The sequence below is a fragment of the Aspergillus aculeatinus genome (assembly GCF_003184765.1).
Source record: "Aspergillus aculeatinus CBS 121060 unplaced genomic scaffold BO66scaffold_52, whole genome shotgun sequence".
NCBI lineage: Eukaryota > Fungi > Ascomycota > Eurotiomycetes > Eurotiales > Aspergillaceae > Aspergillus > Aspergillus aculeatinus.
The window spans coordinates 260,234-284,869 of NW_020291521.1; the positions used below are offsets into that span (position 1 = coordinate 260,234).

Consider the following 24,636-nt stretch of genomic DNA (forward strand, 5'->3'; position numbering starts at 1 on the left):
GCAGCAGGGCGCCCTGCAAGGTGAGAGCAACCAGGGTCGTAAAGTAGCCGTCAAAGGCGAGTCGCAAGAAGGCTTGGTACACGGTATGCCGAAGATGCCAGACACGACGTGTCGTTAGCAGGAACAGGAGTTGAGCAAGCGCCCTCGTAAGGGGAGTTTGGCATTGATTGGGGATTGACTCTGACCATGTTGGCGATCCACTCTTCGTGTTTCACTCCGCCCGCTGGCCGCACAGCACGTGAGCCGCCGGCCTGCCACACCGCCAACTGGTAGCCATGCAAGGAACAACGGCAGGCAACTACTCCGTAGAAGCTTCGCTACATCTTCCGAGATCTACGACCAATACCAGCACCAGCGCTATCATCAGAACAATCGTTCAACAAGCTATATGCAATGGCTGGGTATGATATGCCCGATCGCAGCATGAGAAACAACGAAAGAAAAGAAAAAAGGTAAGTCAGTAGATACATCAACGAAACTCGAACCGAAACAACGCCATACGAAAACACGACCACAACCGAGCTTTTTGTAATAAAACCCCCCTCCTCTCCAAAATTCCAGCATTGGGGCTTACGCCAGGACCTTTCCAGGCCCCTCAGTCTCATACTCGATCTCGATGCGAGGACCCTTCTTGCGGGGCTTGGCCTGGGGAGCAGGACGCTTGCGCTTGAAGCCGGGAGCGGGCTTCTTCTTGGCGGCGCCCTCATCCTCACTGTGCTGCGAGTCATCCTCCTCCTCGCTGTCCTCCTCATCCTCACTATCATCCTCCTCGTCCTCACTGAAATCCTCACTATCATCCGCGGACTCCCCACCGATCCAATCCTCCAGATCCTCCAGATCACTCTCCTCAACATCACTAACATACTCGACCTGCCCGACGCCCTCCTCACCCTCCTCCTCCAACTCCTCCTCATCATCAATCTGCTCCCCATCGTCGAGATCCTCGTCGCGCTCGCCCTCGCCCGTGCGCTCCAGCCCGCGCAGCACCTTCTTCCAGATCCCCTCCTCGACATTGAGCGGGCGGTCCCCGTAGGCGCCGCTGCGCAGGCGCTCGATCAGCTCGCGCTCGATGGCGCGCTCGATCTTGGCGGCGGACTCGGCCTTGCGCTCGCGGGTGGCCTCGCGGCGCCGCACCTTGGGCGCCAGGCGGGGCACGACGGTCTCGCCCAGGCGCTCCTCCTCCTTGGCGAGGCGCCGCATGCGCAGCGACACCTGCGTCAGCCGCGTCAGCCGCTGCTTGCACTTGTGCACCAGGAACTTGGGCCAGTAGATCAGCCGCTCGTCCAGCTGCTCCAGCGCCTTGGCGTAGTTGCTCGACAGCCGGATCCGCTCCCACCACTTGGACGGCATGTGCGCCCGCTCCACCGTCTTCATGTACAGGTACATCACCCCGGTCTCCGGGTCCGACCGCACCGTCGCGTACCGCGAGTTGGCCAGCGGGCACGATTGCCGGTTGCACAGCCCCGAGACGTTGTATTCATTGCGGCAGAAATTTTGGCCCTTGGTGGTTCTGCGATCCCATCATTAGCATTGTGCCCGGAAGAAATGGGTAGGCATGCGTAGTGTAGAGTTGGTTGGGCTCTTTGTTTTTTTCTTTCGACGATGCGGGAAGAAAAATGACACCGAGAAAAAAAAAAAAAAACTCACTTCAATTTGTAGGAACAAAACTGCTGGTTGATCACCTGCCAGACAATCTCGTCGGACGACATCTTTCCGTTGGAATCGGTGACTTGCTTGAGGCGCAAGTTTCGAGCTTGATCACAGATTACAAGCCGGGTTGTCGGTGATGATTTGGGTCCGGGGGGCCACCAGAACTTTGCGATGCGGCGGTGGAGAGGAGACGAGGAAGGTGAAAAAAAGTTGCCGCAGTGATCGGGTCACGTGAGGGGGTGGTTTTCCCAAACCTTTTTTTCTTATCGATAAGGCTAGGCCATCCTTCCAAGTTCCCTCATCCAAACACAATCCTCGGAATTGAATTGGACTGATGATTGTTGATTAGTCGCGGTTTCATCCCGGTACCATGCACTACCGGATCTGCTGCTGGGTGAGGTAGGATATGCTACCCCATCTAATACAATTCAACTCTATCTATCCTGTAATGTACGTATTACCAACCACTTTCCATCTGCAGGGGTGCCCCGTCCCATTCAGTCCCGTTCACCATCGGTCCACCGCCCGCTGCTGCTGCTGCTGCTGCCGCCGCCGCCGCCGCAGCAGCGGCCAACTCGGCTTCCTCGCTACTGCCCGGGAACCCCTCATCCCCAGCCATACCCCATCCCATCGCCTCAAGCTCTCTGGTGAAAAAGTCCCGCTCTTCCTCCATAAGAGACGCGCCCTCCTCGCCGCCCATCACGTCCTTGTACCGTCGGAGGTGCCACCAGTGGGTGAGTCCGCGCAGCGCCTGCTCGAGCGGCAACGCCTCCTCGACCTCCGCGTCGATGTCCGCACCCGAGAGCCAGTCATCCCGTAGCTCCGGCCGACAGTAGAGGTAGATGGCAGTGATTACACGCATGTTGCTCTGGCGCCACTTGCGGCCGCAGAACGGCACCTGCGACTTGAAGAGCTTGAGCGTGTAGAAGCGCAGGTGCGGGTCGGGGATCTTGAGTCCCTTGCGGAGGATGGTGCTGGACTTGTACTGCACCAGCAAGAGGCACCGGTGCGCCTTGTCGCGCGTGATCTTCTGCATGATGTGCAGGTAGTTGATCGCGGAGAAGAAGTTGCGGAAGGAGAACTCGGTGATCGGCTCCTTGGGCGGCGGCGCGATCGGGTACCCGAGCTCGTCCACCTCGGGACGATGGGGCCCCTCGCTAAACTCCGGAAGCAGGGATTCGGGCGACGGCCCTCGTACGGAGGAGTGGCCGGTCGTGTCCTGGCGTTGGCGGGTGATGGGCGGAGGGATTGCTTCGTCCTCGCTGGGCAAGGATTCGTCGTCCAGGTCGGCGGGCGGATGGTCGGACTTGAGATGACAAAATCGGAAGAAGCTGCTCGGAGTGCCGGTTAATGACGCACCCTCAGAATGAGATGAAAACAAATCACATACCCCAGCTCGTCGCGATCATTCTTCTGCGCAACCGCTTGATCAACGTCTTGGTGAGCAAACATCTTGAGAATCAGAGGTAGATAGTTGGAATCAAGAAGCAACTGCGTCATGTACTCAAACTTGAGTATATCTAGGCCTCGTTAGCCTGGCTCGTAGACGCCAAGTCAAAACTACCTACGAGATCGCTTGAACCACTTGAGCAGGAGCAGGAAAGATCCTGATATCGCCTTGGACGTGATCTCTCGGAGCCGCACATTGTCCAGCTCGTCAATGGCTGCTTCAATGCTCCGCTCTCCAGGGCCATGGTGTAAGGCGGATGGGTAACCATTGGCCGGGCCATAGTTGTCACTTGAAAGGCATGGCTATCAGCCTTGATTTATCAAAACGGCAGGAAGTCACGAAACCACTTACCCCATCCCTTGTCCATTCTGTCCGTTAGCCTGATTGACCATAGCACTGACGTTCGTCAAGATTATCTTGAGGAAGACGATCGTGATGGACTGTAAATGCACTAGCGCTTGTCTCTGCAGCGGCAGTTAGCTCCTGATCAATTCCCTAAGCCCGCAGAGCACTCACGTAGAATGATTCAACAGCATCTAAGCGTTGTTGAATGTCTTCATTTTCTGTTTCTTTGTCGGAGGGCTGATCAACACTCGATCTTTCTCTGACATTGAATCCCAGGTTGCGCATCTCATCTGCTAGTTCTTCTGTCTCAAACTCGGTCGACGGAAACGTCTCATTCGGGCACCAGCCGCGGTCATACTTCATGAAACGCTCTCTCTCCTCCCACAGTTGCTGCATCGCCCGGGTCATCTTGACGTGGGTCGAAAATAACTTGCCCGCCTCGATAATCGAGGCGGGAACATCACTACCCTCCCATCTCTTGCCTACCAGAACGTCCTGCAGCTCGGTTGTCCCTTTTCCGCCGAGATCGTTGCTCGAATTATCCAGGGGTGGGTACATGAAGGGGAAGTTCTGGTTGGTCTGGTAATTTTGCTTCTTTCCCGCCTTACCGCCGGGTCCGATTGGGGAGGGCGGCGGAGAAGGGGCCGGCGTTGCAATGTGGACGGATTGGTGGATGATCGAGCCACTTCCGCCCGCTACGGATGGTCCCACGCCGGAAAATGGACCGCTAGAAGTGTTGATTCGACTGGGGTGCTGAGGAAGCGGTGGCAGGATCGAGTTGTTCTCTAATTCCAGGGGCACCACTGGGGGTGGTGGGTTATAGGCAGGATACTTGGACGTGATCTCCTGTCTGAAGTTGTGGTAATCGAGCGGCGAGGCAGTAAGAAAAGGAGTCCTGCGCGGTGAAGCGTTCTCTCGTGCCTCAAAGGCGGGCTCCAGTGCCTTCTTGGCCTCCTTCAACTTGCTACTACCTCCAAAGAAGAGGAGTATTGTCTTCCAAAACAGAAGAATGATACGAGTGAGAGGAATATTGGCCGAGTCATCCCAGCGCAACCTTGCAATGATTTCAACTAAGAATACCAGCAGATTTGGCTCCAGATGCATGAGAGTCTCCCGTAGCGATGCATTCTTCGGGTCAAGGATCTCCTGCCTTCGAGCGACTTCGACGATGAGATATAGTGGCGTCAGTAGCAGGTTCGCCTCGCGTTCCATGTATGCTGAATTGGCGGAATCGGGGCCGGTGCCCTCCGGTCCTTGGGAGGACGAGCTTCGGTGCCTCTCGAAGACCCGGCATAAGCAATCCAACAAGGCCTGAATACCACCACATTCGTGGAGGAGATGAACACTATGCTCAATCCATTTGACTTGTAATGATTTGTTCTCCGGAATTTCGGCGCCAGGGGGAGAGACACCTCCAGGATAGTCAGGTGCAACCTCTCCAGCAGTGACACCCCACACACCTGTCACGGCATAACAAAGTGCTTCCGAAGCCTCGAACCGCACTATCCCCGTACTTTCGCTTAGCCCGTCGACGATATGGCTCATGAATGCCTTCTGCAGGTCTCGCGGGGCGGCAAGCCAGTTCTGCTGCGAGGGGTCTACCGAGCGATCCTCACAGAAGGTGTGCCACTTGTGCTCAAAGGACCACTTCATGCCGACCAGCATGGCCCGATCGTACTCATTGTACTGGAACCACTCTTCAATCTCCTCTACAAACGGTTGGGCGTCAGCGTATTCGAAAGCGTATGCCGGTTGTTCCACCTTGGGCATCTCCTGGACCAGTTGCCTTAGTTGCGCCAGACTCAGCGAGTCGGGTGGTGCGTCCTGGTTCTGGTTCTGGTTCTGGTTTTGGTTGTGCTGGACAGGCGCGGGCGGCGGAGGCTGAAGAGGGGGCGGCGGGGCGGAAGAGTCCCGGCGCAGCTCTGGGCGTCGCGGCGGCAACTTCTCCGCCCCCCTGGGAGCTTGCTCCAGTGTACTAGTCGTGCGTGCATGGTCGGAAAACGCCTGCTGCTCCTGTCGCAGCTCCTCGGCAACCTCTTCCAACATTTGGTCATCCGAGACAGTGCTGATATCCGTGCCCGTCTGGTCGACTTCGTCCGCCTTCACAATATGCTGCTCCTCCAGGCCAGCATCGGAGGGCATTGGAGGATCATCCATTGCGCGGGAAAAACAAAATATTTTCCAACTAGTATTTCCACTTTTCAGCCTCTTCAAATGAAGAAAAAAAGAGCAAAGAGTTGAGCTGGTTCAGTTCTTCAAAACACTCAACAGGGATTAATGCTGAGGTGAACCGAGGCTTTGTCAGGGGGCGAGTGGAACAAGAGACTAGTCGTTTAGCCTAATTAGTGACTAGTAGTCATGCAAATTGAACAAGAGAGAGTACCATTCCACATGACGTGTAGTCAAACTAGAGACATACTTTGTCCGGCAGAGCTGGACGTCCAAATAAGAAAGCGGCGCTCGGCACTGGGCAGCATTCTTAATGAATGGAGGGGGAGTCGATCCGCGGAAGTCACCGGTCACGTGCAAGGAACGGCCCAGCCAAGCGGAGGCTTTGGTTCCGGCTATGGGTGGTGCATTGTAATCTACTCAATGTCTAGATTTGCTTCAGGCTTCAGGTTGTTTTTATTTTATTTTTTTTTTTTTTGTTTCTTTTTTTTTGGGGGGGGGTTCTTCGAGTAGATTTGTACAAAGTGAAGCCCAATATTGAAGTGCTAAGGTCCTCTCAGCACCGTCTGAACGTCTTGAAGTTGAATTCTCTCAATGCGTACTAGTGACACTATATATCCTAACGCCTATCCGCTCTGGGTCGTCTTCCCGGTTTTGAGTTAAGGGCATCCTGCGTTTCATTCCAAAAGAGGCAAGAAAACCAAGATGAGATGACGATCAAGCTCTACACCTGCTAAGGCTAAAATTATTGTTCTATGGACTCAGGTAAAAAGTACTGTTCCCGGATCCTCCACTGAAGTTTCACATAGTGTGGCTGACCCGAGTGCCGAAGGCTCATAGACTACCGAGCCATGCACGTCAACCACAGGCTCCTAGTTGTAAAGGTAGGCGTGTGGCGGGAACGACATGTTCATCAGACAGAGGGACCGTTGGGTAGCCCTACTCCCTGATTAGCACCCCACGGCGCATGCACATTTCATTCGGTTTTCTTTGAACGACGCTCACTGTTTCCTTTCCGCTTCGGAGCCCGCTTCGCTTCCGAGTGTCGCCATCCGGCCTCTACAAGGTCCTCATTTACCACCAAGTCGCGAAGCCGGAAGAACTTCGAGACTTCCAAGTCTAGTACCCAGTCGACCCAGCCGAGAACGCGGATCTGCCGCGTAACGAAAAACCACGCGAGCGCACACGAGGCACCCGCACTACAGCCCGCCAGGACCTGCTTGGGAGTGTGATAGTTTAGGTAAACGCGACTGACAGCCACTGCAGCAGCAGCGACGCACAACACAAGAGAGAGGAGTGCTCGGACCCCAAAGTGAACCGTGGCTGCTGGGCGGGTCAAGGCAGGGGAATGTCGGAGAACCAAGAAGAGTCCAGCGTATACGGCAAAAAAAGCCATAAACTGGGCATGCGACGATGGCATGCCATAACCCTTGCCGAACATTTCTGCGGCAGGCGTTAGTTAGGACCAGATATTTCATTTTTCTTTTTCCTTTTTGTCTTGCCCTGGGTAAATTAACTTACGTTTTGGCCTTTCTTCCTTGATGATACGCTTCAGGACAAAGTTCAGCGCCTCACAGCCCATCTGACCAGCAAACATCAAGATGACTTCGACTTCTCTGGACGCCCAGGCAAGGGTGACATAGGAGATGACCAGGGCCTGGGGCACTAGAGCAAGATAAGCGGATACATAGGAGAGCAGATCCTCAGGATTCTGCCTTTGTTAGCATAGAGCAATGCATAATCAGTTCTTCGAGCGCTCGTCACCCTAGGCGCCAAAGATGGGAACGTACATAATGGACATGGGTCAGTGATAAGGATGCTAGGGGGGCGTCCGCCATTGTGTTGTAGCTGTCGGCCTGTTGTGTTGCCGGAAACTGATATCTGGGAGATCTTCTTCTCAACCGACCCTCAATTCAGGCCAGGACAAGGTATGCTTCTTAAAGATGAATGAGATGATAGCAATGGACCAGCAGCGACTGTCCGGCGGAGTGACAGACCAAGTGATGACCACCTAATCACACAACATCGTATCGTGCAGGTGTCGAAAATCAATGTTCTTGGCGGAGAAGACTGTTGGTGGTTGTTTACACGAATAGTTTGAAGCTTCTCTCCAAGCCGATGTCCATAAGGAATAATACTTTCAATAATCAATCATTAGTTTAAGAATTCAAGATGTCCAGTCGATGTCCAGTCGATGTCCAGTCAAGGAAAAGAGAACGGGAGGCGGAGTGGGTCCGCAAGGGGGGAAAGCCAAGTAAGTCACGGGGGGGTTTGTTAAAGCGGCGGGGGAAAAGGAGGGGCAGGCAGGGCCGCAGGGGAAATCCTTTCGGCCTTGTCGCCTCAGGCTGGGTCGGCCGTAACTAACTTATCTCTGAGTCAGGTTTTGTTTTCAGTAACTTTCAACACTCCCAACACTAACAACCTGAACTATTAATGCAAGACTGGGCAGCAAAACCCCAGCTAGCTCAGTTCTCTATGCCTGACTCCCTTTCTTATAACTATTCTGGTTCCCACTCCTCTTTCCTCTGAGTATTCTAGCTCGCCTGCCTTGGTTGCCTCTACTTACTCTATTGCTGTACCACTGCTCTTCCTAATCCTATCCTCTCTTATCTCGGGCCCCAAACCATGACGCACTTCTCCTCACGTCCTCACTCTGATTCTTCCTTCTACATACTCTCTAGACGGCGAATAATACAAAACTCTCTTTGTTCCATTCATTCTCTGTCTGCTTCTAACTCTTTTGATTCCCCGACGGTTCCACCGCCCCCATAATACTAATTGTCTAGACCGCACACACGCCCGCACACACGCCTGCAGTACCTGAGAGGTCCGACCTTCCCGCCCGCCACCCTCGATAATCGCATTGTCTGATTGACTAATCCGTGGTTTAGCAGCAGAACTCTTCCCTCTTCTGTCGCCTCATCGCTCACCACCTGCCATTCAAATGTCTATGTAGGGAATGCATGTCATCGACGGTGGGCGCTATCAGACTGAGGGGCTTCGAATCGGACATTGCGCACTTCCATCGCGTTGACGGACCTCAATTGCCACCCGTCAGTCATCTCGCCATCCCAAATACAAAACAACCTGCGAACGATAACCCTCCACGGAAGACGTGCGTTGCCTCTGGGCTAGTCCTGCGGAAAGAACGCCCGGAACCATCATGACAGAGTCTGAGTCGGTTATAGAAGATGACCGCTCGGTCGAGCTGTCGTCTATCGCTGCTATCTTCCCGGAAATAACAATCGACCCCGTCTCGCCGTACAAAGCTTCGCTAGACATACCTGTCAAACCATCCAGACCCGTACGCGTGCGCTTTCAGCAGCAACAGCAGCAACAGCAGCTACCCGAGAACGTCTTTCCTGCTATTTTGACCCCTCCCACGTCCGTCGACGCCGGCGAAAACGGGTTCCCGTTCAAGGCCGAGGAGCAAATCGTTCCAGCCGAACCCGACAATGAAGTCCATATCATATCGCACTTCCCTCCTCTTTGCCTCGAGATCGAGCTACCTGAAGGCTATCCAGCCGAGCAAGCGCCTTTCTTCAATCTCGAAACAAACCCTGCCTGGTTACCTTCCTCGACATTGTCTGAACTCGTAGATGATGGCAAGCGTCTTTGGGAGGAGTGCGGCAGGGACTTGGTGGTTTACACATACATCGACCACCTTCAGCAGTTATGTGACACGGGATTCGGCTCTAGTGGAAGCTCCGACGGCGAGATGCAGCTCTCTCGAGACTTGAAAATCGCGCTGTTGGATTTCAACAATAAGGCTGAACAGGAAATGTTCGAACAGGAGACCTTTGAATGTGGTGTCTGCCTGGAACCAAAGAAAGGCATAAATTGTCACCGTCTTCTGCGGTGCTCGCACGTTTTCTGCGTTGCCTGTCTGCAGGACTTCTACAACGCCTGCATCACTGAAGGCGATATTGAGAGTGTGAAGTGTCTAGCTCCTAACTGTGGCAAAGAAACAGCTCTTACAGCCTCCACGGGCGACATACCAAAGAAGCGAAAGAAAATTGACCGAACGCTCAGCCCCAGCGAGTTGCTACAGATTCCTCTGGAGCAGGAGACCGTGCAGCGCTTCGTATCTCTCAAGCGCAAGAAAAGGCTTGAAGCGGACAAATCGACAGTATACTGCCCTCGTGAATGGTGCCAAGGTGCCGCTCGCTCAAAAAAGCACCCCAAACCCATGGACCCGATGTCTGACGACCTCGACGTGTCTGACGATGACGAGGAGGCGACCCGTGTCTTTGATCCCCTCGGTGATGAGGCTCAGTTGCCCCCCATGGCTGAACGGGTGGCGATCTGCGAGGATTGCAACTACGCATTCTGTTGCGTTTGCAAGAAAGGCTGGCATGGGGAACTGGTCCGTTGCTTCCCTCGGCGTGCAGCCGAGCTGACCGCCGAAGAAAAGGCGACCGAAGACTATCTGCGGCGGTATACATCCGCTTGTCCGACGTGCAATGCTCCCTGCCAGAAGAAGATGGGATGCAACCATATGATATGCTTCAAATGCGACACACACTTCTGCTACCTCTGCTCCTGTTGGCTGTTCGAGGAAAACCCTTACCGGCATTTCAACGATCCGGAGAGTCAGTGCTACCAAAGGCTTTGGGATCTGGAAGGCGGTGACGGCATTGACCCTGACGGGGCTGAAGCCTTGCATCAAGTCCCCGCGCAGCTCATAGAGATTGACGACGATAGTGACGACGAGGATCTGGTTGCCATGGAACTGGGTCAACATCCGCCTCCCCCAGCTCCGGTGCCCCCAAGAGTCAACCCTGGTCATGGCGCCGGGGCTCATGGCGAGCGCGGCAATGAAGATGCTGCAGCTCGGGCTGCAGCGGCCGAGAGACAAGCACAGGCACGAGCCATGGCCGAAGTCCGGCGTCGTCCGGAGGCCGACGTGGCCAGAGAAGGTCAACCGCAACGACATGCGCGGCCTGGCCTGCAACGATTTCTAGAACTGGTTCAGAATGACCGGGAAGACGAATGGGATAGTGATGAACTCGATGATGATTTCTAGGTACTTTTTATTCTCTCCATCTTGCCCCTTTTCCATCATACGTCACGTCATGCTATACACGTACGCGTTATGGGCTCATAGGACATTTCATGCCTCTCCTTGTTTTTGCACGGTGATGTTCATTACTAGAGAACAGGCGCACGGTGTCGTTCCATGATTCTGATGACCTGCGTCCATATCGTGCTTGCACAGCGATTTTCAAATTCAATTACTTAGTCAACTTATCTATTCAATGTGTCTTCCTCCAGATAGGACAGACCGCCGTGAGTCCTGTCTTTCATGTTCTGGTGCACACGGCCAGGTGCAATAGGCCTTTTACTCGGCACCAGGGGGGGGGGCAGTGCAATTCTTTACTCGGGGTAGTCTTGCCTCACCCCTAATAGATTGGACAACAATAATAGTAAGAACAAATGGTATCTGGCGCCAATGTAGTCAGAACCGGCGGCGGTACCTATCGTTGCAGCCACTTTCAAAGGAGGTTGGTATGAATTAGGGGTCGGACTCAGACTGCGACACAACAGAGAAGGTTGGGGTCCAATATATAAAGCAACCCGCCTGGTAGTAGACTACCTACTCCCTTTTGTGCTTTTTGAGCTGCCATTTCCTCAACCATCGTTCTGCAACCATGCCACCTGCATCTGACACAAGGATTTCCCAGCCCCGCCCCGTGGCAGATGGCACGGAGTTGATGGCATACTTACCCCCCTCGAACTTGTTTGCAGGGGTTCTGCCTCGGGCGTCGCCAGGAGACATGGATACGGTGTGGCAAAGGCTCGTTGACAATCAGGTTAACACAACAGTTCCTCCTGCTGGCTCGAGAATCCCCCATCTTCGTCCGATTGAGAATGGCAAGCAGCTGGTGGTCCATGGCCGACCATTTCTGGTCTTGCCTGGAGAGCTTCAACCGTCTTCTTCCTTCACCTCGCCTGAGTACACATACAAGGTGTGGCAAAAGCTCGTCGACACTCATGTCAACACGGTGCTAGGACGTGTGGCCTGGGAGGAAATCGAGCCATTCGAGGGCCATTTCCTTTTCGACAAACTTGACGAGGTCATCCTGGGGGCTCGCAAGCATGGTTTACATCTTGTACTGCTCTGGTGTGGCTCATTCCACGATGGTAAGCGCCCCCCTTCCCCTACCCTTCTCTCCGTGACATATACTTTCCACATTCTTGTTTTTCTTTTGCAGGTGTATCTAATACGGGCTGTGGAAAGGTATCTCAACATGTGCGCCACCATGGGTGAAGGCAGACATCAAGCGATTTCCACGAGCTCATTGGCGCAGGCGCGGCGGTGTTCTGGACGTATCGGAAACGCTGTCACTCTTTCAAGATGAGGCACGTGCTTGCGATAGGCGAGCCTTTGCTCGTCTCATGCGCCACTTGAAGGAAATTGACCGCGAGCATTCCACCATTCTGATGGTTCAGGTCGAGAACGCCACCGCCTGCGCTGCAGCTGGATTGCTTGCTGGGGATTCCCGCGACACCTGTCCCGCCGCCGAGGAACGCTTTGCGCAACCCGTTCCATCGGAGTTGGTGTCGTTTCTGACCAACGACTGGGACCATCTTCAAGCTGGGTTGCAGCGCACACTCGGCCATTTCAAGTCTCAGTCCCGACCATCATCCTCACTTATGCCTCGACAATCGTGGGCGGAGGCTTTTGGCCGAGGCCCGCACACGGACGAGCTGTTTATGGCCTACCACTCCGCTCTGTACGTCCACGAGATTGCCACCGCAGGAAAGGAGGAGTACTCTCTTCCGTTGTACATCCAGCTCGGGGAGGAAGATGACGTTGGAAAGGATGAGAAGGACGACATTTCCGCCACTGTAACCGGGGAAAACTACCACTACCGCTCCTCTGGTAACCTCCTCGACATCTGGCAGCGGTTTGCACCTTCCTTGGACTTTGTGGCTCCCAGCCGCTGTCTTCTGAGGAAGTCCTATGCGCGCGTCTGGGCCCAGTACCGACACCACGCCCAGCCATTGTTCCTCTCCGAGCCCCGTCGCGACGAGAACAGTGCCGGCCGAATATGGACAGCCTATGGATCCTACCAAGCCCTGGGGGTCTCTCCGTTAGGGATTGATACGCTGGAGCCGGCCACCAGCCCCTTCACCAAGCATTACCGTCTCCTGTCCTCCATCTCACAGACGGTCCTCCTGGCCCAACAGCTGCCCGGTTCATCGGTCGGGTTTCACTTCGAGGACGACGACCCGATGACCGGAGAAAGGAAGAAGAATGATCCCGTCAATGAGCCAATTGTGCGAGAGTATGGAGACTACGAGATCCAGATTGAGCGCTGCCCATCTACTGCTGACACTGCTGCTGAGAAGGGCCGGCCCCTCCTCTCATGCTCGGGCATGGTCATCCACCGCGGTGGCGGCAACTTCCTTCTCATTGGCTGGGGATTCCGAGTGCATGCGAAGGCCACGGGGGGCTCGAAGTCCACAGCTCCCCCCAAAACGGCGCATTGCAGCATCGAATGGGTTTGGGAGAAGGCGGTCGCCAACCGGACCTCGGGGCGATTAAGGCTCTTGCGCAGGATCGACCACAGCGCCTTCATGTTGAAGTACCGCAAACCGTCGAAATGCCACGGGGGATGCTCTGCTAGCGTTGATATGCCCGCGGGGGTGACGATTGCCGAGGTTGAATTCGTATTATTTTGATTCGCACTCATAGGAAGGTTGGAGATAGTTGGGGATAGTTGGGACAAAATGGAATCAAATCAGTATCGCCTCAACGCTTTGTCAGGTGTGAAAGGAGATGGATGTGCTTGTGCTATGTATACGTGAGTATAAACTATCTAGAACTATTGCAGGCACTGGCCAGGCCTCCCAGTAATGTGTTCCAGTCGCAAATATATCCAGTCTTTAGAAATTCTTTCGCGGAATGCCTGCTCCAACAAGCGCACCATCTTGCACAGCTTTTGATCATTACCGCCAGCCAATCTCACCAGGTCATACTCTATCCTAATTTGTTCGGCTGGCGTGAAATCCGTGGTGTAAGGAAGCCGAGAGTAACATGATGTGGTAAGCCGGTGTCGAGTATACCACAGCTGGTCCAAAAAGTTCGCATCATGCAGGATGAAACCAGGCTGCGACTCCAAGGCTTCTTGAAACGCCGCCTCACCGCGGCTGGTGATGCAGATCTTGACATGCCCTGGCCTGGCTCGCACCCAGTCTTTCAGCGCGGTCAACATCTGCCCGTGTTCTCCTTCATCGAATCGGTTTATCCCGTCGAGCAGAAGAAAGATCTTGCGGTCTGCCCATATCTTGTTGGATGCACTCAGGCGATTCCACGCCACAAACAACTCACTATCTTCCAGACTAAACAGAGGCCATATGGGCGGAGGAAGTGCTTTCGGTGTTGCCCTATGCTCGATCTCTTCTTCCCCTTTCGCCTCATCGTCGTCGTCGTCGTCGTCGTCCTTATTCTTCTTCTTCCAACAGCGTCTAGGAGTGGTTGCACGAGCGAGCTTCTTCAAAACCTTCGACCTCGAGCGGCGTCTAGGCTTCGTTTCAGGCTCCTCGTCCTCCTCATACTCATACCTGAGCGGAAACAGCAGCGGGGCCAGCTGCTCATCGGCTTGGATCAACGCCCAAAGAATCCCGCGCATCATAGTCTTGAGTCCGTCGGGGCCAAACTCCTCGCTGTAATCATAAAAGGAAACGCACCCCATGACCAGTTTCTTCTCCTTCTTCTTCGCCGGGGAGGAGCACCACTCCAACTGCAGCCGCTGGCGGACCTCGTCGGACGGCTTTTGAAAGAAGATCTCGCGGATCAGTTGGGACTTGCCGGACTTAGGCCGACCCGAGATATGGAAGAAGGCATTCTCGGTCTTTTGATCCGTCGCCGGCGACGAGGTCAGCCAGTGGTCAAAGGCCTGTCGGCTGTCCCACATGATGCGGCACTTGATCCGTGCATTACGACCGTCGTCGTCGTCGCCGTCGTCGTCACCGACCACTTCCGCGATCCGCTCCGCATGCGCCTGATCCAACAGCCAGCACTCGCCTTGCAGTGTCCTGGTCCCAGCCGGTGGGATGACCCCGAAGGCGTAGCCGCCCGTGAAATCGGTTCTCTCCTGCGGTCCGGGATACCTGGGCCGGAGCTTCATGCCTTGCAGTGCGCGCAGAAGTGCAGTGAGAGCGACTCCCCACTTGTGCTTCTGGAGGAGGTCTTGAGCTAGACGAGGATTCAAGCCAGCATGGAAACCAGCCGACTCGCCCTTGGCTGCACTCCTAGTAGGAGACATTATCCATATAAGCCCTTTCGGAAAGATATGGTCCAAGACTGGGCTGTTGGATCTCTCTCGTTTATCTTTTCTTTCTGTGCTGTCTCTGTGTCTATGTTGTTGTTCTCGTTGTTGTTCTTCTGCTTTCTTGTTGATTACTCGTAGAAATGGAATCCGAGATGCAACCCAATTTGAATGGCAAAGATCTGGCCATATTTATAGGCGATGAAAGTCCATGAAGGAGGAGGGCGGCAGCCAGTCCACAGGCAGCTCATCTCATAATGAGCTGTGCTTTCTTTGTGACCTTTATTGTTTCTTGAGTAAACGCTGGGCTTTAGGCGGCCACGGATCAATTTCCGGGGTTTATGCTTCGCCAAAGGCTGTCGTGTAGACAAGCAAGAATTACCTTTGTTCATAGGACTATATACAGGACTGGTAGATGCCCAGAGAAATTGACAAAGCATGGATTTTCAATGGAGCATAAAGGCTGTAGGGGTGCATATAAAGAAACCATCGGATACAAGGCCTTGTTCGCGATGGAGAATGATGAGCGTGGCACGTGATACACACTACTCAAGTTCATCTGACAACATGGGTAAGAGTCGGCCAACTACTCCGTACCGAACAACCACTTACACTTGATAATCAGGCAGTCGGATTTTTACTTTCAGGGGCACGTACCTATCATCCTTGGCCGACCAAAGGCTGTGGGTAAATCCTATATCATCGCTGCGTCGCCACACCCTCACCCCTTGGAGAAGTAAAGCCCCAGAGAGCTGGAGTTACCAACCTTCAACCTACTTTCATTGCTAAAGAGGGGAAACAAGGGGAGTTGCATCTCATAGCAACTGCCACGCCGAATTCTTTCAGCCCACAGCCCCTTACGATGTGCGGCCATCACCAAGACATGCTTTCTTTTTTTCTTCTTTTTTCCAGCTCTTATACGAGGTATGTCTCTCATTGTCCAGATCCTGACCAATTCTATAGATTATGAAGGTCTCAGTTTCGCTGAAGAGACACACACACACACACACACACACACACACATGAAGAGAGCTGGAGGGTGACCCCCTTTCTGCAGTCTTAGAGAAATTTTATTTTCTACCCCCCTCCCCCTCCGTCTCTGACCGCACAACATGATATCAATAATTTCACTCTGCTCCTACATCTGCCTCACTCATCACGTTAACTTCTTTGTCGTTGACAACACTTGACGCTTGTCGGCTCCACTACAATGGAGGGCCTATCCATCGCCAGCTTAGCCGACATCACCCTCACTTTCTTGCTCTTCCTAATCAAGTTGATCAAGCTAGCCCTGGAGATCTACGAGACCGGAAAGATAGCTGACAACGAGAGACTTCAGAAGGAGATCTACGTCCTGACGGGAATGGTTAAGTGTCTGCAGGAGCGAGCAGTGACCGGCGATAACCCGCTCACGGACGAAGAACGGATCCTGCACGTCCTCTGCAACGAGTGCAATGCCGCTTCGAACCAACTCCAATCCATGCTAGATAAGCTACAAAACGCAGGAGGCAAAGGCAAGATGTTTTGCAAGAACGTGTGGAAGAGCCGCGCCAAAAAGAAGCTCGAAGTTAGGCTCAACCAGTGCGGAGACGAGCTTACATCGTTTGTCACTACAACAAAGAGGTAAGAGGAAAGAACGAAACCCCCGGAGAGCAGCTTCTGGTAGTTACTGTACACTTTGGATAATGCTAAATTGCCCCTCTTTGCGACTTTCTAGCGCGGAAATCCAACAAAGGCTAGATGATATCAAGCGGAGCGACGGAATTTATGCGGCCAGACTAGAGTCTCTCACCACGGAGGTTTCCACGCTCGGCTCCGAAATGGCTCGCCACATCCACGACCTGGGTCTCCTACTTGGGATAGGCAATCGGATCCGGCAGGGGGTGCAAGCCATCGGGACGCGGATGGTCCAGAATGGTGCCCAGGTGCGGGCCCTCTCGATTCTGAATCGATTGGCCTTCGACGGCATGCATACCCGCTATGAAAGCCTGGCAGACGCTGAAGCGAACAGCTTCCGGTGGCTCATCGATGCCGATGTGCCCCTGGACGACAGCCCCCTCCAGTATCAAGCGCGCGAGGCCTTTCTGACCTGGCTCAGGGAGGGTCAGGGGATCTTCCATATGACCGGGAAGCCCGGCGCTGGGAAATCAACTCTCATGAAGTTTTTATCGGACAACATGCACGGGCGTCTGCAGGCCTGGTCCAGCCCGAAGACGGTGCTCCTGGGGAAATTCTTCATCTTCAAGCCCAACGCGCAGTCTGAGGGGGCCATGCGCGACTTCTGTAGAGGGCTGTTGCATTCGCTTCTCGGTCAGGCCCATGAGCTGATACCAATCATCTTTCCGCAGGAGTGGGAGGGCGATCTCCGAACTGAAGATGAAAAACTCAATCCCTCCCAGGTGCAATGCGCTCTCACTACGCTGCGTACCCTTGACGATATCTACATCAATCACCGCCTGGTCATCTTCGTTGACGGTATTGGTGAGTTCATGGGTTACCAGAAAGATCTGTGCCTGCTCCTGAAGGAGTGGGCGCAGCTCAGGCCTCACGGCGTGAAGATCTGCGTCTCGAGCCGGGAGGACCAGGATATCCACAGAACGCTGGAACCATCCGCCACGTTGCGTCTCCAGGATGTGACTTTCCCCGATATTCTCGCCGTGGTGCATGATCGACTAACGAAAATCACCAACTACGACACTATCGACACCCCGCGATGGCGGGCCTATCTGGAATGGTACATTGCGGAGCGTTCGGAGGGTGTCTTCTTGTGGGCCGCCTTGGTTCCCCGGAGACTTGCAGACAAAGTGAAAGATGGGTATAGCGCACGCGACCTGGTCAATGCGGTCGACTCCCTGCCTCAGAGCCTGGATGACCTCTTCCAGAATATCCTGGCGTCGATGCGCGACATGCGGACGACCTGGGCATTTGCCCTGCTCCAGATGGTGCTTCTCTGCCGTCGACCATGGCCCTTGTCTCGCTTCTCGTTTCTTTCTGACTATCTTCAGGACCCATATTTTACTCGCAATTGCACTTTTTCCCGGCGGGAAACAGCCCGGATGATCTCCGGGCACGATTGATCAAGGTCAAGGACATGATTAACCGCCATTGCCATGGCCTGCTCGAGATCCACGCGAAACAAATAGACAGAACCCTCGTGGTCGTTTTTACCCACCGGTCCGCCTTCGATTACCTCTCCCAGAACGCGGACCTCGTTGCCGGATTTGCCGCCTTCCCCAAGGGGCACGATGCGTTCGATGCCTTGTGTCAGACGATGCTGGCTGATCTCTGTGCCACGTTGACACCCTCCTGCCAGGAAGATCTCCCGCGGGTGGATCTGCATATTTCTTGTCCGTGGGGGTGTACGGCGATGGACTCGAGCATGACGCAGTCTGCCCGCGACTTCTACGTGATTTTCAAGGACACCGTAATTCTGTTGGACACGTTTGTGGCGCAGCAGATCCCTCCGCAGCGGCCGGAACGACTCTTTGGGTTTCTGGCCTCCGTGGCTCGCATCATCGGCGCCGCCCTGCCCGAGGACTACGACCTCAATCTGTGGCTGGACTGTCGGCTGGTCGGCAAACCGCGGGCTTCCCCGCTGCTGCTCCGCAACGAGGACACCACTGACTGGACTCCAGACCCTGGTCTTCGCAGACCGATCCGTTTGATGTTTCCTTCCGTATTTCCCGTTCTGGCGGCGTACAGCGGGATCCCTTGGCGCGGCAGCGATCTTCTTCCTCTTCTCCCAGCCGGAGAAGGCTCCGCGAGCTGGCTGACGCGAAGCGTGCCCTTCAGCGCGCTCACCCTCAACGCCATTGGGTCGGCCCGAAGACAACTCCCCCGCGCGGCCGCGGGATTCATCGAGCTCCTGGGCCTGTACTGGCGACATGGTTTGTCGCTGGACCAGCCAAGCGGCGAAGAGGTGATTGCGGGGACGGCCCGGGACCTGACGCACTGGGAGTTTTTCCTCGTCGAGGCCCTCGGCATGGGCACCGCGTGGCATGAGAAGCAGCGGCTGCTGCCGCTCTTTGCCCTCTTCCTGTGGCATGGTGGGGACCCACGGGTGGAGTTGGAGGTCCAGCTCGACGACCAGGCCTACAAGTGGGCCAGTGCGCCGCACGGCCCGCCGGTTGTTTTGGACCTCGTCCCATCCACAGGTGGCTATCACGACCCTTGCGTTTCTGTTGAGAATATTCTCACCGGTAGTCTTTCGGATGATTGCCCCAGTGGTCTCTCTGATGGTTCCCTGGATGGTCCCTCTAATGGTGGGTTAGGTGGTCTCATCGGTGGCCCCTCCGAGGATTCCTCAAATAGTCTCCCCGGTGGTCCTCCGGATGGTCCCTTGGGTGGTCTGTTTGGTGATCTCACCAGTGGTTCCCCCGATAGTTCTTCTAATGGTCTGTTTGGTGTTCCCCCCGATGGTCCCACTAGTGTTCTGTTTGGTAGTCCCACCAGTGGTCCCCCGACGGCTCCCCAAGATGCTCCTTTTGGTGCATGGCCCGCGGAAGTTGGCAGGATCTTCTTAAGTTCCCTGACATTGACAGTGGGAAGGGGCAAGAAGAATATCGAACTGGTGTACGATCTGGATCATCTTCCCGGGGCCCGCGCAATGAAGCCGCTTCGAGATCGGATGGGAAATGCGTTTTCCCTTCGTGAGCTCATCACGGCTCTGTTCCCGGCCAAGGCGGCGGCCACCCTTCACAAGCTGGTCGATTCGCCTCTCGCCGATCTCTCGCCCGCAGACCGAGCGTCAAGGATGCATGAGTTGGAACCAGAGGTCCGAGCCTTGTTGTGTCTCGAGACCATTGAGGATGCGTTTGGCAGTTGATCAGAGTGAGTTTGTTTGGGCTTTAGGACAAATGGCGGGAGAGCCTTATTCCAGGCGAGGGAGTTTCATCTTTTTTTTCTTCATGTATCTCCTTCTTACCCTTCTTTGTTCCTTCTTTCTTGTTTTTTTTTTTCGGTTTCTTTTTTTTTTCGGTGCCCTATCTTTTTTCACCTCCTCTCATCAGTCCCAATCACTAGCATTTACAAATCCTCTATGGGTGTACTGTACTGTACTATACGGCAATTATCTCTGCCCCAACCTCTAATCCAACCACGGTGGAACGGGCATTTACTTTTTCTTCGACAGCGTTGTAATATACTAGGTTGTAGTATTCTCTGCATGTCTTTCTTCCTAAGTATCACCGCAAATTCCAAGCCAACCTGGCTCTGGGAAAGAAAAAGCGACCGGCTTCGCGAATGATCTGTTCTCTCGGAAGGTGAATAATATAGCTGGAGTCGTGTGCGGGAGTTTCTACTTACTGACGTCACAATACATCCGAATAGAGGGGGGGGAATCTGTACACGTGCCCGAGGAATGCATTGACGGGTAGATAGAGCTCGGGTGTTTTTCTTTTGGGCCGAAAGTGATGCAAGATCCCAACTAGTACTGAGTTTGCCTTTGTCTGGGCAGCAATTGGGGTTAGGTAGGTAAGGGGCCCTGGCTGCCGCGGGCCTTTCTCGCATGCCTTGCCCATGGCAGCAACCGGAAGAGCTGAACGCTGCGAGGATCAAGATCCACCGGATCTCGGTTGGAGATTTTGTTGTCTGATGCAGAGAAGCAGAGAAGCAGAAAGGTAGTCAGGGGTTGCAGGGAGTGTATGGGTCATATTAATCTATATACAGGGACTGGGGAGATAGTGAATGGCTCGGTCGAACAGGGAAGTGCAAGTCAACAAACGAATCGCCGTCGGCCATCATAGGCGCCGCAAGCGGTCTAGCCCGTACTGACGTGCCCCTGTTCGTGTTGATTACCCTCCAGCGGACGATATGCGCCAGAGAGAGCCTTCTGACCTAGCCACAGCACGTCAGCAGTTCACAGGACGTAGTCCCACACTTGACCTGGCACAGCTGGGACGCATCGCCCCGATAGCCCGCCGTCCCCGTCGGCGCGGCAGGCACGGGGTCCGCCGACCCCGGCTCGGGCTGCACGGTCACCGAGTGGACGCCATAGCTGTGGAAGCAATCGCTCATGGTCTGGGCGATCTGGACGAACTCGGACACGGTCTCTTTGGCGACCGCGACATGGACCGATGCCAAGGCCTTCTCTTGGTTCAGTCGCCAAACGTGCAGTTCGTGGACAGAGAGGACGCCCGGGATCTATGGTCTCCGCATCCGAACGGTCAGCCGTTGAGAGAGGCGGGGAAACAAGGTAGGTATCCTGAGCGCTACGCACCGTCTCGAGATCATGTCTGATGTCGTCAAGGTTGATCCCGCTGGGAACACTTTCAAGGAGGATTTTGCCCGCGCTTCCCACTAATCAGGTTACCGCAGTTGGTGAGTTGAACGGAGACACCGGGTTTCTTCTGGGGGGTTAGGAGGGATACGGACCTAATGGTACGGACGTTGTGAGGATGACGATGGCGATAGCCATGCTAACAGCTGGGTCTGCGTAGTAGCGAGCCGGGTCCGTGGTGAGCCAGATCACCAATGCCGAGATGATGACCCCGACGTTATTGGCGGCGTCACCCAGCACATGGATCAGGACCCCGAGCATGCCAAGGTCGTAGCCCTTTTTGGATGGTTGGAGGTTGTTGTGGCGATGGTTGTCGTGGAGGGCGAAAACCTGGGCGGTCGAAGGTCAGCAATGTGTCCACAGAGTTATTGGAATGGGCTGTCTTCTGACCTGCTCTGTGCCACTTTCGGCATTCGTTCGGAGTTCCGTTCCTCCGAGGACTTCGCCGTGTGAATGATCGTGCTCTGGGAGACAGCAAGGATGGGCATGAGTCGAGGAGCGAGCAACACAAGTAGAAGGGCCAACACCAACCGTGAAGGAATGAGGCACTAATGAGATTGAGACCAAGCCCCACGCAGCCGATGATAAGCACCAGCTTGGGCTGTTCCACGACTGCAGTCTGTGTCAGTAGGGTTGTGGAATGTCAGTATAGGGAGATGTGCACTCACCTTGAATGGAGACAAAGCGTTCGATGGACTGGAGGAAGATACTGATCCCGAGTGCGAGAAGGAAGACACCGTTGAGGAATGCACCGAGAAGTCGAGACCGCTGCCAGCCAAAGGATAGATCTTGGGGTGAATCTGTCTTGGCTGAGATCTGGTTTTTGATAGTATTGTTAGAGACGAAGAACTCCGAGTTTTGCGGGCGGTGCCTGTCACCTTCAGAGCAGTGAATGCAACAATGAACCCGATCAGATCATTCAACTAGAGGGTATATTAGCCTCCGAGCGTACCGCGAGGACGAGAGAGGGGGCAAGGGCTGGCACATAATGGAAGGCGTCTGCGACGAGGGCAAGAGACCGTGTGTAGAATCCAACTAAATGATCAATAGTCAGAATCTGGTCGCCAGTTGGGGGCTGCGCTGCATTTGCTACCAGAGATTTCTGCAATGAAGAACGACAGGGAAATCAGTATCACCAGCTGCAAACGCTGGGACTGAGTCAAGTGTAACGCCATGGCTGAGTTCAAGTTTGGCCTATACTGGTCAAGTAAAGAGGGAGCGTGCTTGAGAAAGATAGAAGTCAGGCCGCACAATCCAACGTCTTTCTAGCTTGACTAGCGCGAACTTGCTCCTCGTATTTGAAAGCTTCTGAGTGGCGAGACCATAAACCCGGGGCTGTTATGACTGCTGCTCAGTAATTGGCGGATTCGGGTGGAAACCTTCGCAAGTAGCGGGTGCTGGCCCCTCTTCTACATCATTTACTTAGGCATCACGACCACACAATTTACCTAATCTGATTGTAAAATACTATGAGTTTGAGGAGAGTCTCTCTTTTTCGTGCCATGAGAGGTTGTAGCAAATGATTGGTTGTTTGCTCAAACCTGCCCCGGATATCTTTTTGCTTGTGTGGTTTATCGTTATGGTTTTTCATGTCTTCATCATTTGTGTTCGGAATAGTTTTTATAACAAAGAAGGCCAGATGATGCTTTAACTGAAGTCTCTGGCATAGAATGGCAAAAGGTAAGAATGCAGTGTGGAGTGTTTTGTTCCTAGCACTTAAGTTTGTAGTATCACAAGCAATAATGCTCCTCATTGAACTACTAAAGGCCTACTTTATCCAAACAACGGAAACTACACAGATAATTGAAACCAGCTAGGTCGCATGTCAACAGTCTACAAGTGATGTGAAGGCGAGTGCTGGCAATCACTATTCCAGAATGAATAACTTCCCTTGCAAACGCCGTGATGAGTGTGGCTTATATAAGCCTATTATCTTATTAGCGAAATCTGGACGAAGGGCAAACAATTCTCCGGAACGCTAACACATTTTGGCAGCAGAACAGGTGTGATACTATGTAGTACCACCATTTGCACGATGGGAGGGTATGCAATATGTATACAAACATAGATAGAGGTTCAGATAGAGTTGAATAAGCATCCTCCACAACACTTTAAGCCTCGTAGGGCTGCGGAGCCGATAACATACGTCCATTGGTCGAAAATTGAGCAGGTTTGCCCACAAGGTCCTCGCCGACTGGGTCTTACCCCCAAGGTCCTCAAAGATCGCAAAGTCACCGCCTTTGCTGCCATTGCTTTTTGATATGCACGATCATACAATCTCTCATCTGCACAGAGTTCTGCCTAACATAAAGCAATTTCAACATATTGCACTTCAACTTTTCCATATATTGCATCAAAGGATAGTTTTTCCTGGGTAACCGACTGTCTTTACTACCAGGCCCTGATTATCGGGTAGCTCCTCGGTTTAGGTATGTAGGTCATAAACCCATTATGTAGTGGAAGTCATATTATTTGCCTACTGGATAAGTGCTTGAATCAAGGAAATCTCTCTCCTACTTCAGAGTGGTCGTGATTATCTCCCAAGCCACCAACACGCAGTCAGGGCAAATAGTTGGAGCCACACTACCAGGGCAGGTAGCCCTTGGAACATCCAGCACTCAGCACAGCTGTTCATTTATTTCCAGGTAGCCAGAAGTTTTGTTAGTACTTACTCAAGTCACGATCATGATATATCCAGCACGTCTAGCATCAAATAATTCAAATTACCAATTCAACAGAACAGTCACCAGGGATACTCAAGTACGTGCTATATTAGCATGAGCATGAGGAGCGAAATAAGTTTCGGAAGCTTTGTAACGATGTCTTCAACGTGTATTTCTATCATCAACAGAAAGGTCTTTCAAACAAAACCACTTAGAAGCATATTATCGATTCCCATGTGAGAACTGCCCGCAGGCTGGAGACGAGCGTGTACAATAGGAGTCTTGGTAGTATCCGCTGCTTTTGGGACATTATGAGATAGGAATATGGTCTTATTGGTTGTCTAATGAAGCTTCAATCTCACAGTGTGCATTACCCAAGTAACATTAACATCTAGGGAGTCATGATGGGAGACCTTTCTCGAAGGATGGCAATGTACCAGTCACCATCTAGCATGATTCCGGGCTCTTGAGGAAGATTCACTAGAAGCCTACTCTTTTTCTTAAGATGAGATCACACTCTGTGCACATCTCTTCCTCCAACGATGTCCACCTCCGTCTCTTCTTTTACCATCTTCACACACACCCTTCTTCCCTCCTTCTTTCACCTTCATCAGGCACCATCTCGCCCGTCATCCTCGACTCGACCTGCTATCCCCTCAGCTATCCCATCAACAAGGACTGAGTCATCTAAGGCCCAGCAATATCATCACCATAAGAAACAACCGCCTGACCAGGTAAGTCCCCACCATATCTATAGCTAAGCAACGCAACAAGCCTGACGACCCCCATCTCCTCCAGCCCACA

General features: G+C 53.6%; 11 protein-coding genes across 11 annotated transcripts; 5 read left to right on the forward strand and 6 right to left on the reverse strand.

The window, feature by feature from the left end:
* Positions 1–379: 379 nt before the first annotated feature.
* Positions 380–1,811, reverse strand: BO66DRAFT_394804 (ribosome biosynthesis protein MAK16). Its single transcript, XM_025648075.1, has 2 exons — positions 1,648–1,811; positions 380–1,510 (listed from the first exon to the last, which is right to left on the reverse strand). Exons 1-2 carry the CDS (start codon positions 1,707–1,709, stop codon positions 571–573), a joined length of 1,002 nt encoding a protein of 333 aa, XP_025500115.1. The 5' UTR covers positions 1,710–1,811; the 3' UTR covers positions 380–570.
* A 281-nt stretch (positions 1,812–2,092) lies between these two features.
* BO66DRAFT_423000 (FAR11/STRIP family protein) lies at positions 2,093–5,890 on the reverse strand. The gene is made up of 5 exons (XM_025650086.1): positions 3,617–5,890; positions 3,452–3,564; positions 3,219–3,388; positions 3,041–3,170; positions 2,093–2,981 (listed from the first exon to the last, which is right to left on the reverse strand). Exons 1-5 carry the CDS (start codon positions 5,600–5,602, stop codon positions 2,108–2,110), a joined length of 3,273 nt encoding a protein of 1,090 aa, XP_025500116.1. The 5' UTR covers positions 5,603–5,890; the 3' UTR covers positions 2,093–2,107.
* Positions 5,891–6,188: 298 nt separating this feature from the next.
* On the reverse strand, positions 6,189–7,807 carry BO66DRAFT_394806 (phosphatase PAP2 family protein). The gene is made up of 3 exons (XM_025648076.1): positions 7,405–7,807; positions 7,136–7,325; positions 6,189–7,057 (listed from the first exon to the last, which is right to left on the reverse strand). Exons 1-3 carry the CDS (start codon positions 7,450–7,452, stop codon positions 6,591–6,593), a joined length of 705 nt encoding a protein of 234 aa, XP_025500117.1. The 5' UTR covers positions 7,453–7,807; the 3' UTR covers positions 6,189–6,590.
* Positions 7,808–8,390: 583 nt separating this feature from the next.
* BO66DRAFT_394807 (RBR-type E3 ubiquitin transferase) lies at positions 8,391–11,005 on the forward strand. The gene has a single exon (XM_025648077.1). It carries the CDS (start codon positions 8,778–8,780, stop codon positions 10,638–10,640), a length of 1,863 nt encoding a protein of 620 aa, XP_025500118.1. The 5' UTR covers positions 8,391–8,777; the 3' UTR covers positions 10,641–11,005.
* Positions 11,006–11,391: 386 nt separating this feature from the next.
* Positions 11,392–13,303, forward strand: BO66DRAFT_404901 (putative beta-galactosidase; the record flags this gene model as incomplete). The annotated part of the gene is made up of 2 exons (XM_025648955.1): positions 11,392–11,758; positions 11,973–13,303. 2 exons carry the CDS (start codon positions 11,392–11,394, stop codon positions 13,301–13,303), a joined length of 1,698 nt encoding a protein of 565 aa, XP_025500119.1.
* A 100-nt stretch (positions 13,304–13,403) lies between these two features.
* BO66DRAFT_394808 (uncharacterized protein) lies at positions 13,404–15,354 on the reverse strand. The gene has a single exon (XM_025648078.1). The coding sequence runs from the start codon at positions 14,887–14,889 to the stop codon at positions 13,447–13,449; it is 1,443 nt and encodes a 480-aa protein (XP_025500120.1). The 5' UTR covers positions 14,890–15,354; the 3' UTR covers positions 13,404–13,446.
* Positions 15,355–15,966: 612 nt separating this feature from the next.
* On the forward strand, positions 15,967–18,199 carry BO66DRAFT_188084 (uncharacterized protein). The gene is made up of 2 exons (XM_025642430.1): positions 15,967–16,515; positions 16,610–18,199. Exons 1-2 carry the CDS (start codon positions 16,103–16,105, stop codon positions 17,967–17,969), a joined length of 1,773 nt encoding a protein of 590 aa, XP_025500121.1. The 5' UTR covers positions 15,967–16,102; the 3' UTR covers positions 17,970–18,199.
* BO66DRAFT_188115 (nucleoporin FG repeat-containing protein) lies at positions 17,740–19,817 on the forward strand. Its single transcript, XM_025642432.1, has 2 exons — positions 17,740–17,834; positions 17,898–19,817. Exon 2 carries the CDS (start codon positions 17,984–17,986, stop codon positions 19,715–19,717), a length of 1,734 nt encoding a protein of 577 aa, XP_025500122.1. The 5' UTR covers positions 17,740–17,834; positions 17,898–17,983; the 3' UTR covers positions 19,718–19,817.
* BO66DRAFT_188087 (uncharacterized protein) lies at positions 19,667–20,552 on the reverse strand. Its single transcript, XM_025642431.1, has one exon. It carries the CDS (start codon positions 20,398–20,400, stop codon positions 19,918–19,920), a length of 483 nt encoding a protein of 160 aa, XP_025500123.1. The 5' UTR covers positions 20,401–20,552; the 3' UTR covers positions 19,667–19,917.
* BO66DRAFT_431464 (cation diffusion facilitator family transporter) lies at positions 20,529–22,344 on the reverse strand (the record flags this gene model as incomplete). The annotated part of the gene is made up of 9 exons (XM_025650584.1): positions 20,529–21,033; positions 21,110–21,189; positions 21,265–21,499; positions 21,560–21,633; positions 21,701–21,781; positions 21,838–21,985; positions 22,048–22,092; positions 22,155–22,204; positions 22,263–22,344. The coding sequence occupies 9 exons, from the start codon at positions 22,342–22,344 to the stop codon at positions 20,728–20,730; spliced, it is 1,101 nt and encodes a 366-aa protein (XP_025500124.1). The 3' UTR covers positions 20,529–20,727.
* Positions 22,345–24,320: 1,976 nt separating this feature from the next.
* BO66DRAFT_188173 (uncharacterized protein) lies at positions 24,321–24,636 on the forward strand. The gene has a single exon (XM_025642433.1). The coding sequence runs from the start codon at positions 24,375–24,377 to the stop codon at positions 24,591–24,593; it is 219 nt and encodes a 72-aa protein (XP_025500125.1). The 5' UTR covers positions 24,321–24,374; the 3' UTR covers positions 24,594–24,636.

What these genes read in the sequence shown, in the direction of transcription:
- BO66DRAFT_394804 (XM_025648075.1), bottom strand. Translation starts at nt 1,709, where the DNA reads ATGTCGTCCGACGAGATTGTCTGGCAGGTGATCAACCAGCAGTTTTGT. An exon ending in TTTTGTTCCTACAAATTGAA is followed by an intron (nt 1,511 to 1,647) that starts GTGAGTTTTTTT and finishes ATGGGATCGCAG; the next exon opens with AACCACCAAGGGCCAAAATT.
- BO66DRAFT_423000 (XM_025650086.1), bottom strand. Translation starts at nt 5,602, where the DNA reads ATGGATGATCCTCCAATGCCCTCCGATGCTGGCCTGGAGGAGCAGCAT. An exon ending in CAAGTGGTTCAAGCGATCTC is followed by an intron (nt 3,171 to 3,218) that starts GTAGGTAGTTTT and finishes AACGAGGCCTAG; the next exon opens with ATATACTCAAGTTTGAGTAC. An exon ending in AATGATCGCGACGAGCTGGG is followed by an intron (nt 2,982 to 3,040) that starts GTATGTGATTTG and finishes CACTCCGAGCAG; the next exon opens with CTTCTTCCGATTTTGTCATC.
- BO66DRAFT_394806 (XM_025648076.1), bottom strand. Translation starts at nt 7,452, where the DNA reads ATGGCGGACGCCCCCCTAGCATCCTTATCACTGACCCATGTCCATTAT. An exon ending in CACTGACCCATGTCCATTAT is followed by an intron (nt 7,326 to 7,404) that starts GTACGTTCCCAT and finishes TAACAAAGGCAG; the next exon opens with AATCCTGAGGATCTGCTCTC. An exon ending in CAAGGAAGAAAGGCCAAAAC is followed by an intron (nt 7,058 to 7,135) that starts GTAAGTTAATTT and finishes CGCCTGCCGCAG; the next exon opens with AAATGTTCGGCAAGGGTTAT.
- BO66DRAFT_394807 (XM_025648077.1), top strand. Translation starts at nt 8,778, where the DNA reads ATGACAGAGTCTGAGTCGGTTATAGAAGATGACCGCTCGGTCGAGCTG.
- BO66DRAFT_394808 (XM_025648078.1), bottom strand. Translation starts at nt 14,889, where the DNA reads ATGTCTCCTACTAGGAGTGCAGCCAAGGGCGAGTCGGCTGGTTTCCAT.
- BO66DRAFT_188084 (XM_025642430.1), top strand. Translation starts at nt 16,103, where the DNA reads ATGGAGGGCCTATCCATCGCCAGCTTAGCCGACATCACCCTCACTTTC. An exon ending in TTTGTCACTACAACAAAGAG is followed by an intron (nt 16,516 to 16,609) that starts GTAAGAGGAAAG and finishes GCGACTTTCTAG; the next exon opens with CGCGGAAATCCAACAAAGGC.
- BO66DRAFT_188115 (XM_025642432.1), top strand. Translation starts at nt 17,984, where the DNA reads ATGATTAACCGCCATTGCCATGGCCTGCTCGAGATCCACGCGAAACAA.
- BO66DRAFT_188087 (XM_025642431.1), bottom strand. Translation starts at nt 20,400, where the DNA reads ATGCGAGAAAGGCCCGCGGCAGCCAGGGCCCCTTACCTACCTAACCCC.
- BO66DRAFT_188173 (XM_025642433.1), top strand. Translation starts at nt 24,375, where the DNA reads ATGTCCACCTCCGTCTCTTCTTTTACCATCTTCACACACACCCTTCTT.